Raw genomic sequence first — 18508 nt, forward strand, 5'->3', positions numbered from 1 at the left:
GGCAGCTATGGGGGGGCTGGGGGAGCGGGTAGGGGTCAGGGCGGGGGCTAGGGAAGCAGGCAGGGGATAGGGCCTGACAGGGGGCCCCCCATGGTCCCCTCCTTCAGCCTCCCCTCCCTCGCCCCTACTTGCCAGCTCCAAGTCCAGCTCCAGCTCCCTGCGGCAGTAGGCAGGGACTGTCCGAATCATCAAAGCTCTCCGAATCTTTTCCGACCTTTTTATTGTTCCCCTGATTTGATTCAGATTTGTCAATTCAGCCACCAAATCAGGCCAAATCTCCTCCGAATCGAATCAGCACCTGAAACTTTGCACAACCCTACTCTAAAGGGAGAAGTCAGTAAAGACAGCTTGTAGCTGCTAAAGGGAAGAAAGGGGAATATTAACAACGTACAAATCATTGCAACAGTCATATTCTTGTCGCAGGTTGTGGAAGCAGTGACTGTTTTGCTAGCAGGGTGGGGTCAGCTGTGCTAAGCTCAGTCCCAAGTGGATAGCAAGAATTAGAAAAATGCAATTAGAAAATTGACAAAAGGCTTTTTAAAAAAAATAAAAACGAAGAAAGTGCTGCTAAATTATAATGCACTGGGAATAAGTTCCCAGTACTTCTGGGAAATTTTCAGCATTACAGCCAACACTCCCTCTGTTTGCTTTCTCCCCAAGTTATTCTGCATTTGTTTGATTTCCAACAGCATAGAGTTTATTCTGTATATGTCGATGTAGATCATGATGCATATGTATAGATGTACATGTGGGTTTGCTGTTTGACTCTGTAGATCATGATGGGTCCACATCTGGGATCTCACAATATCTCTCTTCTTCTGCATTTAGTGGAGGTGTATAATTGTGCAACTGGAAGCACAGACTGTTCTCAGTGTCTGGGGAGGGAGGACCTGGGGCACCGCTGCACCTGGACTGAGAGCAGCTCCAGTTGCAGACTAAACACTGAATCCCTGCAGACCTCAAACACGTGCCCTGCGCCTGAGATTCAGAAGGTAAGACTTGAGCGTACCCCCAGAAGCAACAGGCCGGTCAACAGCGCCATGCATGTAGCATAACAAACAAGACAGCCCTTCATTTGGGAACTAAAGGGAGGGGCACTGATACGGGGACAGCTGAGAAACCCTACTTTATCTTTGACATGAGATAAAGTTGAGAACTGCATGAAAATACCACACTAGCTACAAAAATCACCTAGCTGAGATCCAAGCCAGATCTTTTAGTGGGAAAAACAAACAAACCAAAACTTTGTCTCAGTCTCCAAGGCCATCCATTTTTTTTTTATCAGTGAGGGGGGAGATCCAGGGATTCAGGCAAGGAAATTTTGCAGAATCAACCAGAGGATTCTTTATCTAGAAATTGTTGGTAGATCTGGTATAGATAAAATCATTACCTGCACTCACCTCTCCAGCCACACACTCACTGAGGTCTTATCACCATTCAGAATGACAGAATGACTTTTTTGCAGTGATGCTTTAAAGGTTGGTCCAAGGCCTAAATTTGGATTTCCCAGGTGGGGTGTCCTTGCGTTTGAGCATTTGTTAGCAAAAGGAGACCAGCCACTAAGCTCCACTCCTGATGCAGAGTCCCAGATAAGAAAGCACAAGCAGGAAATTCTACAACAAACTTCATGGAAACACAGAAAACTCTGGAGACTAAAGATCCTATAGAAAACAGTAACAAAACCTGCCAAAACTGGCAAGCTCTGGGGCTGTTTATTCATGGGGAAGGAGTGTGAAAATATCTGTTCATATCTGAGCACTGTGGTTTGAATTCTCCGATTCCCAAAGCCCTTTCCATCCTATCACTATCACAGGCACAACAGTGGGGAAGGAATGTTCTCTGATGAGCCTGCCTTACCCCAATGCGCATAAAATGTTATCAGCTCTGTGCCAAAAAATAATGGAAGCAAACCACAAGAATTCAGGTTACAGAATGTGACAGGCTTGTGAGGCTACGTCCCTAGCAAATATAAGACACTGAATCCAAATCCTCCGTCACTGAATCAAACAAGCTTTGCTTTAGGTTTCACAGAGTCATCCTCAGGAGAAGGAGGACCACAGCTACACAGAGAAGGGGCACGGAGCTTAGTAATGTAATATTATCAGACCTAACCAGCTTGGCAGAAGAAGGAGCCTCCATTCTTGACCTTCCCCTTTCTGGCTTACGTCATGTTGTGTTGGCAACAGCTCCAGTGAGCTGTGGCCTCTCCACATGCACTCAGAGGAAGTCTGATGTTACCAGGCAGCCTTTGCTGCCTTAATAAGTTTCAGTAAGTTTACTAAAATGAAAACAGCCTTTCCTGAACGTAAGGACGTAACTTGGCCCGATGAATAATGAAAGCCAAGTGCTCAAGCAGCTATAGTAATAGCAAACCAAGGCTGCAGTAAAATGGCACAAAGGCCTGCAGATCTAACACTGTCCCATCACAACTAAACAGTGTTAGTAATAGATGAGACATCCCCATGCATCAGTTAGTTTGATTCAATAGGGGGCAATCACTACTGGACCAGTGCTTCAATACTGGTGCCCTGGCCAGTGGCTAGCGGAGATATAGCTGCTGTTACTTTTTTTTCTCCCCTCTCTTTCCTCAATAGCTATGCAGTCATAATGTCTCACCCCAGAGTCAGCTGCATTTCCCGTGGTGTGTGACCTAATCTCTGTGGGCACCAAAGTATCTGCAGACATAGGAACACTTTGGGTTCCCAAAGCTCTGGCAGATGGAGCATGCTGAGGGTATGGCCTGTGCGGGTGAGACGAGGGTGTGAAAGGCAGCCTTTCTTCCCCAGAAGGAGAGGCTGAGTAGAGCGTGCGTGTGTGCTCACACACGGACATATGCGTGTGAGAACAGAAATGCATGGAGGAATCAAAGCAAAAGGTTTTCCTGTGGTCCTCCTGTAACCCATATCCCTTTCCCTTTGGCTCCTTGGCAGATTGAGCCCCTGAGCGGGCCCCTGGAAGGAGGAACTCTGCTCACAATACGAGGAAGGAACCTGGGCCGTAGGTTCAGCGATGTCATTCATGCTGTCAAGATAGGGGGTGTGAAATGCTTGCCACTCCAGGACAGATACATGGTCTCTGAGGAGTGAGTATGTCAACGCGTGCCACTGGAAAGCAGGGGATTGTGCCTAGGGCTTGTTTACTTCTCCCTTTGTCCAGCAAGCCAGCTCCCCCCACCAGCCCTGCGATGGGGAAATTGAATAGTGTGGGACACTGTCCTCCTCACAGTTATTTGGATCTGATCGGTGTTACCATCTCTGGGCAACTTTGCAACCCAGTGAGACAAGTCTGACTTCCCATTTTCTGCCTGGTGCCTACATAACATGCACAAAATCCTTCCCTGGAAGTGGGCCCTAGCTGGCCCCTTCTTAGCCACCACTGCTGAGACCTGGGTGAGCCAAGGAGCCTGAATACCTCTGTGTCCCCCCAGTGATGGGTTAAGGCCTGTGGGTGGGACAGCATGGGAGACCTCACGCAGCTGCTGCCTGCATTGAACCTGCTCTGAGTCTATATGAAGAACTTGTCCCCGCAGAGCTGTCAGACCTTTCACCGGTGTTAAACTCACTTCATTATTTTTAAGAACCTCCCTCTTATCACTGCCAGACGGGCTTGAGGGAAAAGCTGAGGTGATTGTCTCCAGGCTGATTGGGAGCAAAATCATCCCAAAAAGCTTAAGTAAAGCCTCCTGCCAATTTCCTACAGAGATGGCAATATTAGGCTGTGAAGAAGGGTCTTACAGAGCAGCAAGTCAAACCATCCAGAAGACCTGTGCTCAGAGGCACCAGCAGTCCAGCTATGCCTGAGTTACAGCAAATGAGGTTTTGTAACCCACTGAGGAAATAGTTGGACACTGCTATTAAAAAGCTTGGCCCATGCTGTGAGTACAGCTCTATGCAAGAGCAGGTACTGACTACACAACAGTGTGTTCTGGAGAGTGCTGAAGGAGGCTGAATATTTGTAAGAGCTTCTGTGTGACTAATGTTGTTAATTGAGCCTCTGGCTGTGTCTCTAGTTAGCTTTTCCTTAAAATATCCCTCCCTGGCAGTACTGTGGGGGCAGCTCCACTTGTAGTGGGATGGAAATTGTAGTGTAGATGGCATGCAGAAATCCTTCCCCACTGGGTTCCTTATGCTCCTTGAAGCACCTGTAGACAATGTGCTGGTAAAAAGGCAGGATACTGATCTGTGCAAACACTGCTGTTGTTACTAGATGGCTTGCTGCTGGATTGGTGCTAGTGAAGTGGTGCAGGTTGTGAGGAGAAGCTCAGGGTCTCACCCAGATCTCCCGCCTGCGCTCTCAAAGGGTACTCCTTACAGCTTGGACCCTCTCATTCTTCATCCTTCTCTTCCTTGCAGGATTGTGTGCCAGACTGGAGAAGCCCCAGATGTGTTCTCCGATGTGGTGACAGTTAACATAAGCAAAGAAGGGAGATCCAAGGAGCGATACACCTATGTGGTAAGTTGTCATCCCAAAGAGAGCCTACATTTGCCCCTGCTGGAAATCTGATTCCACTCCGCACCATTGCAGAGAGAAAGAACATAGCTCGTGGTGTTGGCATCGCTGGGGATGATTTCAGCTGCTCACTTTACAAGCCTAACGTTAGGGCCCTCTACACAATGCTCTGCATAAAAGCCCCCACATCAGTATGTCCAAGTTATTTAGCATGTGCAGTTTCGGTTTATTGTTTCAGCCATCTTAAGGCGATGTCATCACCAGTGTGAAGAGCTTGAAGGCCACCAGATAGCATTGTAAATGGACATGAGTCAGTGGGACATGGTTTGAACTTGTTCACAAGGGCATTTGTTGTCACTGCAAAGGCCCCACTGGTATAGGTTTGAGCCACAGTGACCCTGTCCAGTTTGAAGATGGTGGAGAAGTGCCCAATAACAGCATGACCAGTTAAATTCTGGTTCACTGACTGTAGGGTCAGAGATGATGTGGTGATTGATCAGTGCTTGTGCTGGCTATTATTCATACCATCTAGTAAGTAAGGAAAAGTCAAAAGGTTTTGAAAGGGTGAACCATGTTGGGCGTCTTGATGGGAGCCAAGCTACTGGTGGGTGAAATATGTCCCAATGCACTGGCAGCATAGGATTTTCACGGAGTCTGGCTAGTAATTTTACTTCAGCATTTATGTGGCAGAGATGGGGGGAGCAATGTTACTGAGGGCTGGTAACCATGGGAGTAGAGTGGGGCACAATGTGCCAACCTGGACAGGCTTGCAAGGCGGGTGGATCAAAACCTGATGACATTCAACACAGAGAAATGCAAGATGCTCCTTCTCAGGAGAAAGAACCCACATCATACATATAGGCTCGGCAGTGCTACACTCACTAGCACCACGACCAAAAGAGACTTGGGAGTAACAATTGATCGCAAGATGAACATGAGCCACCAATGTGAAACTGCAGCTGGCAAAGCAAATAAAACTCTGGCTTGCATCTACCGATACATCTCAAACAAGAAGTCATCCTCCCACTTTACACAGCCTTGGTGAGGCTGCAGCTGGAGTTCTGCGTGCAGTTCTGGGCTCCACACTTTAGAAAGGATGTGGAGAAGCTTGAGAGGGTCCAGAGGAGAGCTACGTGCATGATTAGAGGTCAAGAGAGCAGACCTTATGAGGAGAGGCTGAGAGGCATGGGACTCTTTAATCTGGAGAAGTGAAGGCTCGGGGGGGGACTTGGTGGCAGCCTATAACTATATCAGGGGTGGGATTCAGGAACTGGGAGAACATCTGTTCACCAGGGCATCCCAAGGGAAGCCAAGTTCCAACAGTCAGAAACTGCTAGAAGACCATTTTAGACTGGACATAAGGAAAAACTTCTTTACCATCTGAGTCTCCAGAGTTTGGAATAGACTCTCCCCAGAAGTGGTGCAAACGCCTACTCTGGATACCTTCAAGAAATGCCTGGATGCTTATCTTGCTAGGGTCATCTGACCCCAGCTGACTTCTGCCCTTTGGGCAGAGGGCTGGACCCAATGATCTTGCGAGGTCCCTTCTAGCCCTAATGTCTATGAAATCTATGACATTATAGTATGCAGTTGGATGTCTGCTCATTTGCTGTGTGATGAACGAGCTCATACAGGGACACAGTATTCTGCAACTGAATAACACAGTGCAAGAGCAAATGAACGTAGCGTGGAAGCATTGGCACCCCAAGTGGAGCCTGCAAGTTTGGCAAGTAGGTTATTCCTTGTTCTGATTTTTAAAGCAGCTTTATGCAGATGTGATTTATAAGTTAAAGTCTGATCAAAGGTGACTCCAAGATAATAAACTGGGTGGGCTTTGAATATCCCAGTGACAGTGGGGCACAGCCCCTAAGAAGATGTCCTTGGTGCATTACGCTCTGTAGTTGATTTGAGTTCCCTTCAAGGTCAGGGGCAATGTGTATACTTTGGGATCCACTCCAGTCTGTGGAATCCAGCAACACTATCTCATATCTAAAAATTCTAGCAGGGGAAAAGCCAACTGAGTTAGACCCATGTGATAGCGTAGGGCAGAGCAGTCTGCAAGCACTGAAGAGACCTGGTGGCTTTTTCTCCAGGGTTTGGGTTCCTAGAAAAGCATTAATCACCAGGAAGTGTGGGCTGTAGTCCAGAAAATGTAGTCCACACTGGTGGCTGCTGAGTGATTGTGGTGGTGACAAAGAGGTGAAATGCAGGGGATATGCACTTTCTAAGTGGTTTTTGGTTTGTGAGGACAAAATGTAAGAGGAAACATCTGCCAAGGCATCACCACCAAAGAATGAAAGAAGATCACAGGCTCATGGCATGACCTGAAACTTTGCATCATGCTCCTAAACCTAGACAGGCTTGTGGCAAAGGCCACCTGTGCCATGAGAAGGCAGGGGGAGCTTTTTCTGCTCCTCTCACACAGTAGGGCAACTGTCTCATCATTGCCAAAGCAGCTACTTTCCCAGCAAGGTTTGGAGAACTGAACAAAAAATTGTGAAGGCTTAAGTCCTAAGGTTGGAACCTGAACATACCATTGGGTTAAACAAGCTCTTGAAGTGAAGCTGCAGGGTCTTAAATTGCTACTGTGTTCCACCCCAGAGGCAGCTGCATTGCAGAGTTAACTCGTGCAGTCCATCTCCATCAGGTCTCATCTCACATCTGCTGGTGTGAAGATGGAGAGGCTCCAATAATGTTACACCAGATAAACATGCCCCCAACCGTTCCAGGGCTTTATGGCCATCATCTTAGTGAACAGAGTCAAATTTGCAAGAACTGCAATGCTAACAAACTGGAAATTAGACTCCAGAGGAGTCCAACTGTGTGCTAGAGGGGCTGGATGGGCAGGAGCACTCTCTATACTGTGTGTGGTATTGTGCATTTCAATGGGATAGGGGCTCAGGGCACAGGATGGCTGTCTACAGAGGCATTATTAAATTGAATCAGCAAAATAAATATTGTAGAAATGGAAGATAAATAGAAACACAGAAGGCAAAGAATATAAAGGAACAGAATCCATTGCCTGTGTATGACAAGGACAAGGGTAACTAATAATAAGCATGTTGTGTAACTAGAATTGACAGCACTGTGAGATATGAAGCAGCTTAGCGGTATTTACTTCAATCAGCTCATGTGTTTTTTCTGAGCTACTGCAATGATTTCAATAGGAGAGAGGTCTCCAGTGCAGTTCATACACTGCAACGCTGCAAATTTTGTTCCTTGGGGATGTTGTTGCTATTTTATAAGTAACTGGAACCACAAAACACTGTGTAAAGGGGCCTTGAATCATGTATTTGCCATGCCCTATGCGTATTGCTCAAGCCACAATAGGGAAGCTCTCCATGAGTACTTTATATGGCAGTCACATGGTAGCTAGGAACTGCATGAGTCATCAAAGCCTTGAACCCATGGATCTCAGTAAAATTTCTAATAGTCCACAAATTTAAATGATGCACATGTTGATTTTTGTTGCTTTGGAAGATGGAGGAATCTAGCAAGGAGCAAAGTACCTCTGTGTACCTGTGCAGATTTGGGTTTGAATCCTGCTTAAGGGAAAATGACTTTGATATTCAGTTATTCATACCCAAGTGGGTGTCTTGCCAGATCTCAAAAATCTCAGGCTCCCTAGCGGGGATCCCCTCAAGAGGATTTGCAACTAGGGTTCTGATTTATTCCATTTGTAGTTTCTGGAGCAGGATGGAAGCACATCTGAAGAGGTAGGTACATGGAGGAGAACTCTTCTCTTCACATCACGGAGGCATTTAACGTGGCTCTCACTCTCAGCGGCCTGTGTGCCATCTATACCTCTGGCTATGGGGCCTGTTAACTTCAGGCGGTTACGATAAACAACACAACATCTCATGTATTTGTGAGATATGTAGGTAAGCTAATTATGGGTTACTGGACTAAGAAACTATTGAAAATTTTCCCCTTCATGTTTTTTAGTTGCCTGTGGTACACTCCATAACCCCAAGTTTGGGGCCGAAAGCTGGAGGAACCAAAGTAACCATCACAGGGAATAACCTCAGTGTGGGATCTGAGCTCCGTGTCCTAGTCAACAACACCAGACAGTGCACAGATATCAGGTAAGTGGTGTCTCAAGGTCACCCCTGAGGCTGTGAGCTGGCACTTAGGATTGGCTGTGGATGCACTAGTCAGCAGAACCAGTTAGTAGGAAGGATCGCATTGTTCCAGCAATAGTCTGAAGAAAGAAGGGGTCCATTGAGCCATCCACATAGAGTGCAGTTGTGCCTGGAACCCCACAGCATCTTCCTAAGGGTAATATCAAAATGTGCCCATTTGGTTCCCCTTGGCCCCATCCCAGCCATCATGAGCAATCTTGTGCCTTCCTGTGGTGACACAGCACTGCCATGTGCCTGCCTGACAGAGATGTGGACTTTGTTCCTCTGGCGTAAATAGAGGAAGCTGGTGGGCCTAGTTATGACCGAGATGTGGTGGCTGGCTTCCAGCCAGGGAAAACCAATTCTCCCTGAGAGTTTATACAGCCCTCAAGGCTCTGTGCGTGGTCTTTGATTTCACCCACAGCCCCAGGAATAAGACATACCTGGGCTTTGTTTCCAGCTCTACCAGAGAAGCAGAGATCTCACTCAAATCACTTAAGCTGATTTTTTTTTTTTTTTAGTGTTCCCTTCTTTTGAATGTGTAACTGCACTTCTTAGAAAGTCATTTTAAAAGCAGAGGAAAGGAATCCAACCAGACTATGGATGCAGCCTTTATTTGATCTTGTTAGAGACTCCATCCTTTGCCCTCCCCACCCTACTGCATTCCTGTCCCTCTTTTGCATCTTGTGTCCTTTTAGATGCTCCTCAGGGCAAGGTTTCTGTGCTATATACTGTATAACTGCCTCACCATCACCCCACATGCCATTTGGGAATGTGAGAATTATTATAAAGTTAGGTGCCTCCATTTGGAGGGAGCCATGATGTCTTCTTCCAAGTATTCCTCCCAGTTACTGGTTTAATCTTTCTGTGCCTTGGTCTATTCACTTGTAAAATGCTGACAACACTTGCCTATCCCAGCACATTGCTGTTGCACGGTGCCTTAAGAGCCTCAGCTGGAAAGTGCCTTGAAGAATAAAGTATTTCCACTGTTAGGGCACTCCCTAAATTCAAAGCCATCGTCAAGCTGGAACATCAATATGGGTCCTTGCTGCTTGCTTTGCCCGGATTCCAATCTGGGAGCAGTCTCTGTTGCCTTGAGGATGTGCTCTGCATTTGCTCTGTCTCTCTCTTCCCAGTCGTACTGATGCTACCATCACCTGCATCATGCCAGCAGTGGAGCGCACGACAGCTGCCCGGGTCTGCGTCCAGTTTGAGAACAAGTCTTGCACAAATGATAACATCGTGTTCAAGTATGAGAAGAACCCAGTCATAACAGACATCACACCAAAAAAGAGTCAGATCAGGTGAGGGACCTCCACTGGCAGAGAAGGCAGCACCTCCCAGGCATCCTTTGTGGGCTTCATTGAAGTGTGGCTGCAGAGGTGATTGTGGTGCCCATTGAAGAGTACAGGAAAGGTGCTGCCAGTTGCTGGTGGGTGCGGGTACTTAAGCACCACTGCTTGGTAACCTATGCTCAAAAAGCTTAAGGAAGAAAGGGTACTGCAGGCCACAACTAAGGTGCTGGAGCAGGGCAGCGGGGTGACCCAATGAGGGGAATGAAAGTGGATATCACAACTTGGGTGCAGTGGCCGAGCTGCTAGAGCTGGCACGCAGAGCAGTGAACACAGCGCTAACTAGTTTTCCTGAAATTTAAAAGTCCAATAAAGCTGAATAGCATCCTTTGTAACTTTACTCCCTGTCTTTCCCTCAGTCTGCTGGGTGCATTAGAGAACTTCAGGTGGAGCCATGTACGTAGCTGTTGGGGATTCTCACCAGCCATGAAACTGCTGGGGATCCACTGAGATTGTAATTTTCTAGTTATTCAGCTCCTGGGCCGTGTTTCATTGCCACAACACATTGCTTTTGGTTTCATTGGTTTCCATGGAGCTCCCAAGCTCCTGTTCCTTTTGGATTTCTGTGTGAAATGTCTCTGTGGATTTCTCTCCTTCCATCTGAAAAGCCTGTGTCCCAGGAAAGAAATCTGAGAACCTAGCACCTGAGCCTCCTGACCAAATGCAACAAAGCTGCACCGTCAGGAAATCCATGTGCACTGTGTAGGCAAGGGCAGTCTGAGCCTGTCCACAGCCTACCAAACAGGTACAAGTCTATAATCTCAAAGGCAATACCAAAGCTACAGGCTGTGGAAGAATGAGTGACAAAGGAGAGCAGAGACTCATCCAACCCTCCGCTCCTCACATAAAATTTTATCACACTCTAGGCTATGCTGAATGGCAGTAACAGCATGTCCACACAGAGTGATAGTTGCAGAAAGAAACCACCAAAATGCTTCTCTTTTACTTTTAAACTGCTTTTTAATGTACTTACTAGAACATCAGAAACTTGAGAGCAGTCTTTTCTTCTGTTGCAGACACACAGGGATCTGGGTTTTCCATTTGTTGCAGAAAAATGTGGATTTTGTCATTTGAAGGAAAAACCAGATTTTTCTCCTTTAAGGGAGAAATGTGGATTTTCCTTAAAGGAGAAAACTGCAGGAAACTATGGGTTTCCCCTTGCAGACTGGCAGTGTCCAGCCTCCAAGGAGCTGCTTGGAGCTGAGGGGTGCAGGGGGAGGGCAGTTGGAGGTAGGGGGCAACGCGCACACACAAGTGGCCGGCATACAGCCAGGCAGGGTGGTGGGAGCAGCCCCAGCATCTGGATGCAGGTAAGTCTGTTGAGGGTGGGGGTTGGAGGGCCAGGGCTTGGGGACTTGTCTGGGTGTGGGGCATGTGCGTGTGTGTATGGCAAGAGTGTGTGGAAGGTATGGGCGTGTGATGTGGGGGGTGCTTTCTGGTGCCAGGGGAAGGTGTCTTGGTGCTGGGGCTGCAGTAGGGCAGGGAGGTATGGAGAGTTGCCTGCCCCTCCAGCCCCAGAAGGGATGGGGGGGCCTTTCAGGGGTGGTGGGGAGCTGTGTGGCTTAGCTGGCAGCTCCAGGGCCGGTACTGAAGCTCACAGGGTCAGGGCCTCTGGGAGGTGCTGTCTGGCAGGGGTGGAAGGGCTGGGACCTGGTGCAGCACAGGAGTCCCAGCCCAGGGTGGGGGGGGTGCCACAGGCATCCCCTCCTCCCTCCAGCCCATGCCAGGGTCGGTCCTCCTCTGCCATTGCCCATGCAAGTCAGAGCTGCTGCAGTCCACTGCACTCCAGGCTGGACAGCATGGGGGAACTTGGGGGTCCCCTCCAGCAGGGCTGGGTGGGGAGGCAGAGGGCTGCATGTCAGAAGTGAGGGGCATCGGGAGGGCTGTGGGGACTGTGGGTTAGGAATGAGGGGCACTGGCAGCACCAAGGGGCTGTGGGTTGGGATTGAAGGTCATTGGTGGGAATGGGGGGCCTGCAGACTGAGAGTGAGGGGCACCAGCATGGGCTGGGGGTGGGGGGATTGTGGGCTGTGAGTGAAGGGCACCGGCAGGGCCAAGGGGCTGTGGTTTGGGAGTGAGGGGTACTGGCAGGGCTGGGGGGGGCTGTGGCTTGGGAGTGAGAGGCAATGGCAGGGGCAGGGGCAGGGCACCCGCATATCAGGGTTACTCAGCACCACAAAGTAGCAGGAGGGCAGCCATAGCTGGACTCATGCTCTAATGTGTGAGGGGAGCAGGGGGAGCTCTGATTTTCCATGATAAAAACAAAATCAAATGCCAAAATATATAAGTATTTAGAATTTATTTTATTGTAATGACTGAGGCACTGGTAGACTTCCAACTTGCTTTAAAATAATCAATATATCAATAAAACCTTGTGCTAAATTGCTTACTATATATGTGTGTGTGTGTGTGTGTGTGTGTGTGTATAGTGGTGTTTCATTTTAATCATGGAAAAATGCAGATTTTGGATGTTTTAATCAGAGAATCCAGGATTTTTTAATCGGCAAATATGCAATTTTTAAACAGAAAACGGATCCCTCCTTATAAGGCTTGTACTGTGCACAGTGGTTTGTTACTGGAGGGTTGCTTGTGAATTCTGTGCACACTAGTTCATTACTACAGGTATCTGAGAATACACATCATTAATTAGGAATTAGTTTGGCTTATGACATTGCTAACCTCATCAGCATTAGCAGGAATAAAGGTGTTTAAAATGAACTGTGGATCCTAAATGGTTTCACAGACACAGAAAGCAATCAAGTCATTGTCCACCTGAGTGTAGAAGGTCCACTGGATTAGCATGGCTAAAGCACTCCAGCGTCCATAGCCAATCGCACATAAAGGAATGGTCTGGCCAGCATCACACCCAGTTATCTCTGAGGCCCCGGCCCAGCTGACTGTGCACCCATGTCCAGCTGGGCTGCCTGCGGGCAGCCTACAGTACAAGTCCCGAATGAAGCTGGAGTTCATTCCTTTGGAGTTGTAGTGGGCTGCCTCAGTCACTCGGCCACCAGTCCTCAGTTGCAGACCTGCATGCTAACACCACACGAGGACTTAGAGCATCCTAAATACTCAAGTAGAAGGGCCCTGGATACCATACTCCTGAATATAATGAAATCTGTAGAGCTGTGAGGGAGAAGTCAATATCCCTCTCCCCCTCCAGTCCTCAGACTAGTTCCCTGATATACCACCTCATTAAAGCAAATACAGTTGGAGTGGGTAAGTGAAAGGCCCTGTGCAGACTGTGCAGAGCAAAGCTGAGACGTTGTTACTAACTGGAGGGGAAGAGCCACTTCTCACTCCTCTCCCCACCAGTAGTACGTGCAGCAGAGCCGTCTCGTTACTCCCTTTAATTGATTGCACATTGATGGTGCCACATTTCACATTCCAGAGGCATCAGGTCCAAAATGCAAAAGAATTTTTGCAGTTTTTTTCTAAATCAAAAAAGGGGTTTAGGAGATGCAGTGCCACAGGGGTTTGTCTCAGTGCCTTGGGCTAGTTGGCTCCCTAAATACTGAGCCCTTCATGGATGAACCAAGAGAATAAGTGCATGAGCTGGTATCCAGCGAGTTGTAGGTTAACCCTTACATTGCCATTTCCCAGGAAGCCTGCTCCATTGAAACACTGGGAGGCACCTGGCACATGTGCACCTTTTATTTGTCTATACCTGATAAGCCAAGCAAGTACACTTGCACAGTCTATTCCTTGACCTGCCTAGCAGCAGAACAGCTTCATTTTATCTGCCTGTGCCTGGTTTCCCCAGCAACCTCTGGGCATTTCAGTACCCTGCCAGGAGCACTCTCAAGATCACTGTCAAGCATGTTCCCTACCAGCCTGCCCATTCCCACTGCTCATGTGCCAGACGTAGAGATATGGCAGCGAAGTACCCAAAGGGTGCCCAAACTGCCCCTGTCAACCACTTCAGAGGCAGAGATCTCTACTTCAGGACAATGGGAAGTGAAGCCCTCAGCATGGCTGAGCGGGTGGGCAGGGTGTGCCCCTGGTCAGCACTTTTGAGCATACCAAAGACACAGTAAAGGCAGGACTCGTGCACCGTCAGAGATAGCTACTCTCACGTTCTCATCTGTTTTGTTTTCCTTCCATTTCTTTCAGTGGAGGTAGAATCATCACCCTGGAAGGAAATGGGTTTGGGATGGTTCAGAATGTGTCGATGGTGGTTCACGGCATTGGAAAAGAAAAAACAGTAAGCATCTTTCCTCACCGTAGCATTAGAAGAGGGCCTGGGTCTGCAGGCCTGGCTATAGGAGATATTCTGAATAATGATACACCCTGTACATGGTCCCTAACCCTCACTGCTGACTGGGATTGTAGCTAGGATGAATCTGTTATGATCCTTAGCTCAGGAGAGTGACAGACCTAATTTATGCCCACGCACTGTAATTATTATCATCTGTGATGTTTACAGTGCCATCACTCGCCTGGTTCATCAGGGTACCTAGCTTTGTGATTGGCACACACAGCTGCTTGTCAATCATGGCTAAGCAGAGCAACCCTATCTGAGGTAGCCTCCCACTGGGTAAAGTCCCTGGGCCTGTCAGGACAGTTGCTATCATGTGGACGAGACTTGGGTGTATCCATGTTTGATCTGCACGCTTTTTCCTACTTTCAGAACTGTAAGGTTCACACCGACACTGTGATTACCTGCCCCTCTCCAGCTGCCTCCAACCTCACCACAGGAAGCAAGCCAGCACCCGTGGACTTCTACATCAATGAGCGCCTCTACGCCGATGACAGGCCAGCTCCTGATGAGGACATGTACCCCGAGGAGGCCCTGCACATCAGCAAATTCAGCCTGGAATACTATGCTGACCCTCAGTTCTTCACAGCCAGGAAGGAGAAGTGGATCAAACACCATCCCGGGGAGCCCCTGACTCTGGTTATACATGTAAGAGATTGACACTGACAGGGCATCCTGACTTCCTGGCACTGAGACGTAGCCATGTCCTTGTAGGGAAGCTGTTCTATGGGCAGAGTGCCTAGACACCATGGCGATGAGTGCCTTATGAATGCAATCAGGGGAAGGGGTGAGGAGTGGATGTGGCTGGAATGAATTGGTGGCTGGCACTGGGAGGAAGAGAATTCACAGAAGAGTGGCCAGCTCATTCCTGAAGATAGTACTACAGTCTTCTCCTGAGCACATCAAAGAACTGGGAGTGTCCCTTCTTTCTACATGCATTCACCAACATGCTATCTAGGCACCATCTCCTTTATTCCTTTTCCTCCCCAATCCCTGGCAGGGTCTCAGTACATTTGCTACATACAAAGAGAGCAAATCAAAAGCAGTGTTTTCCAGGCTTCATCAGGGCATTTTTCCCCTCTACATCACATGCTGAGAAATGGTGAGGGACTAGAAACAGGACAATGGTGAGAGGGTGGGGCAACTGGAAGGGCTTGCAGAGCTGGAGAGGCAGCAAGAGATACAGCAAGTGTAACCAGGGCTGTCTCTGAAAAGGCCACTGCATACAGGCCTAGTGCTTTGGAGAACAACTAATTCATTTTGTCTTCCCAATTTTGTTTTTTTTGGAACTAGAAAGAGTCTGACAACCTGGGCCTGGAAAGCAGCGAGTACCAAGTGAAAATTGGCCTCATTTCCTGTGAGATACAGATTGTTTCTGACAGAGTCATTCACTGCTCAGTCAATGAGTCGCTGAGCACCTCAGAAAGACAGCTGCCCGTGACGGTGAGTACTGGCCACCAGGAAGCAGTGAGCTTGCCAGGCAAGAATCCTCATTGTTTTAACTTCATGCTTATCCTGACATCCTCAGGATTCACTGAACACCGGCCTGGCCAAATGTTCTAGGGAGTTTACAAAGACAAGTGCAAAGTGCTGCACCTGGGCAAAAAGAGCCACCAACACACTTACAGGCTGGGGGGTGACCTTCTCAGCAACACAGCAGCAGAAAGAGAGCTTGGAGTCATAGCTGACTTCAAGATGAACACGAGTTGTCAATGTGACAAAGTGATCAACAAGGCTAATCGCACTTTATCATGCATTAGCAGATGCATGGTGAGCAGGTCCAGGGAGGTGATGCTTCCTCTCTATGTGGCACTGATCAGGCCGCAGTTGGAGTACTGTGTCCGGTTTTGGGCACCGCACTTCAAGAGGGATGCGGAGAATCATGAGAGGGTTCAGAGGAGGCCACTTGTATGGTCAGAGGCCTGCTGGCAAGGCCATACGAGGAGAAACTGAGGGACCTAGACTTCTTCAGCCTTCACAAGAGAAGACTGAGAGGTGATATTGTGGCTGCCTATAAATTCATCAGGGAAGGGCAGCAGGGAATAGGAGATGCTCTATTTACTAGGGCACCCCCTGGAGTAGGTAGGAACAATGGCCACAAATAGTCGGAGAGCAAATTTAGGTTGGACATTAGAAAGAAATTCTTCACAGCTAGGGTTGCCAGAATCTGGAATGGACTTCCAAGGGGGTGGTGCTGTCCCCTAGCTTGGGGTCTTTAAGAGGAGGCTGGACATGCACCTGGGTGGGGTCGTCTGACCCCAGCGCTGTTTCCTGCCCAGGGCAGGAGGTTGGACTTGATGACCTACTGAGGTCCCTTCCGACCCTAACATCTATGAATCTACTGTATTCTTCAGTGGCTGATGAGGATGGACTAATTGGAGGCTGTTTCAATCTCTCATTTCCACTGGTGAAATACTGAGTGGTGCTGACCCGCACGCCTTCAGTTGGAGTTACTAGAGATGAAAACCGCTCGGGATTTTGCCTAATGATTGTATGACATCAAAAACACTGAGAAAAGCAGCTGTTAGTCTGTGGGCGACTGAGCAGATCTAGTTGGATGCCTGTAGCTGGTCCTGCTGGGTTAGTCTGAGAACCATGTGGTTTCACTGTACATTGCAGAGGGAGATTCCTTGGTCCCAGCAGTTCAGGGTAAAATCCCACTGTTTTTGCTGGCTAATGTGACATGAATTTGGGGATTCCCAGTTCAGTTTCCAGTCTTAGTCATTGGGATCCCTTGTTACCAGTCTCAGCAGAAGAGCTGTGAAGAGCACAAAGACCTAAGCTATACTCTCCTCACTTGGACTGGGATCCTGGCAGTATCGCCGGGAGGTGGATTGCAGTGAGCACAGCACTAGGATGCTTGCAGCTGTAAATCTTACGGGCAATGAAATGGGTGCTTTTCCCCAACACTAATCTCACTCCTGTGCCTCTTCTCAGTCTCACGGATCTCAAGGATCAGGACCTCCTGATTGTTCCTGGGATGGTTTTCACTTACCAGTCTTCATTGCTTCTTTTATCCAGAGAGTGTCCCTAATAGTGGTGGATGGGTCATATTCAACCTGGGGGGAGGTGGGTAGTGGAGTCCCCCAGGGCTCGGTCCTGGGGCCTGCGCTGTTCAATTTCTTCATCAGCGATCTGGATGATGGGGTGGAAAGTAACCTGTTTAAATTCGCTGATGACACCAAAATCTGGGGGGAGGTGAGCACGCTAGCAGGGAGGGAGAGATTGCAGAGGGATCTGGATAGGTTACAGGGGTGGGCTAACAGGAACAGGATGCGTTTTAACACGGACAAGTGCAGGGTGCTGCACTTGGGCAGTAGGAACCAGCAGCACACTTACACAATGGGGAACTCCTTACTCGAGAGCACGGAGGCAGAAAGGGATCTTGGAGTCATTATTGACTCCAAGATGAACATGGGCCGACAATGCGAGGTCATGGTTGGCAGGGCTAACCGGACCTTGTCGTGCATCCACAGGTGCATCTCGAGTAGAGCCAAGGAGGTGATCCTCCCCCTCTACGCGACGCTGGTCAGGCCACAGCTGGAGTATTGTGTCCAGTTCTGTGCGCCCCATTTCAAGAGGGATGTGGACAACATGGAGAGGGTCCAGAGGAGGGCCACCCGCATGATCCGGGGACAACAGGGCAGACCCTACAGTGAGAGACTGCGGGACCTGAACCTATTCAGCCTCCACAAGAGAAGGCTGAGGGGGGACCTGGTGACCGTCTATAGACTCACTAGGGGGGACCAGAAGGGTTTGGGGGAGACGCTGTTTCCCCTAGCGCCCGCTGGCATAACAAGGAGTAATGGGCACAAGTTGATGGAGAGGAGGTATAGATTGGACATCCGCAAAAACTACTTCACAGTTAGGGCGGCTAGGAGCTGGAACCAACTTCCAAGGGAAGTGGTGCTGGCCCCTACCCTGGGGGTCTTTAAGAAGAGGCTGGATGCCTACCTGGCTGGACTCATTTGAGTCCCGTTTCTCTTTTTGGGGTTTTTTGTTGTTCTCCCGCCCTGGCGGGGGGTCGGGCTAGAAGATCTACTAGGTCCCTTCTGACCCTTAATCTATGAATCTATGAATTACGCTCCTTTGCTTTCAGTTTCTTTCTTTTCATATCCAGTCCCTTGGCTTCTCAGAGGCCAGTCTAAAGCTGTTCGCAGTTGGAGACAATATCTCCATCTGTGTCAGTGGCCTGAGAACCTGTAGTCTCCATCCCAGCTGAGTCTTTTTCCAGTAAATGTGTTAATATTGAATTGGCAAGAACAAGCAGCATGGGCAAGGAGTGAGAAGGTACAGAGGGATTTGAGGAATCTGTGGCCTGCTATTGC

General features: G+C 48.7%; 1 protein-coding gene across 1 annotated transcript in view; it reads left to right on the plus strand.

The window, feature by feature from the left end:
• Positions 1 to 18508, plus strand: part of PLXND1 (plexin D1) — a 124491-nt gene that overhangs the window by 68978 nt on the left and 37005 nt on the right. The window contains exons 12-19 of the mRNA XM_019504576.1: positions 829 to 992; positions 2931 to 3082; positions 4353 to 4452; positions 8395 to 8534; positions 9707 to 9874; positions 14036 to 14126; positions 14553 to 14828; positions 15474 to 15623. Of these exons, the coding sequence (XP_019360121.1) occupies positions 829 to 992; positions 2931 to 3082; positions 4353 to 4452; positions 8395 to 8534; positions 9707 to 9874; positions 14036 to 14126; positions 14553 to 14828; positions 15474 to 15623 (1241 nt within the window). The remainder of the gene's footprint in view (positions 1 to 828; positions 993 to 2930; positions 3083 to 4352; positions 4453 to 8394; positions 8535 to 9706; positions 9875 to 14035; positions 14127 to 14552; positions 14829 to 15473; positions 15624 to 18508) is intronic.

Source organism: Gavialis gangeticus, unplaced genomic scaffold, assembly GCF_001723915.1.
Source record: "Gavialis gangeticus isolate Ggan-Ray unplaced genomic scaffold, GavGan_comp1, whole genome shotgun sequence".
In the NCBI taxonomy this organism is placed as follows: Eukaryota; Metazoa; Chordata; order Crocodylia; family Gavialidae; genus Gavialis; species Gavialis gangeticus.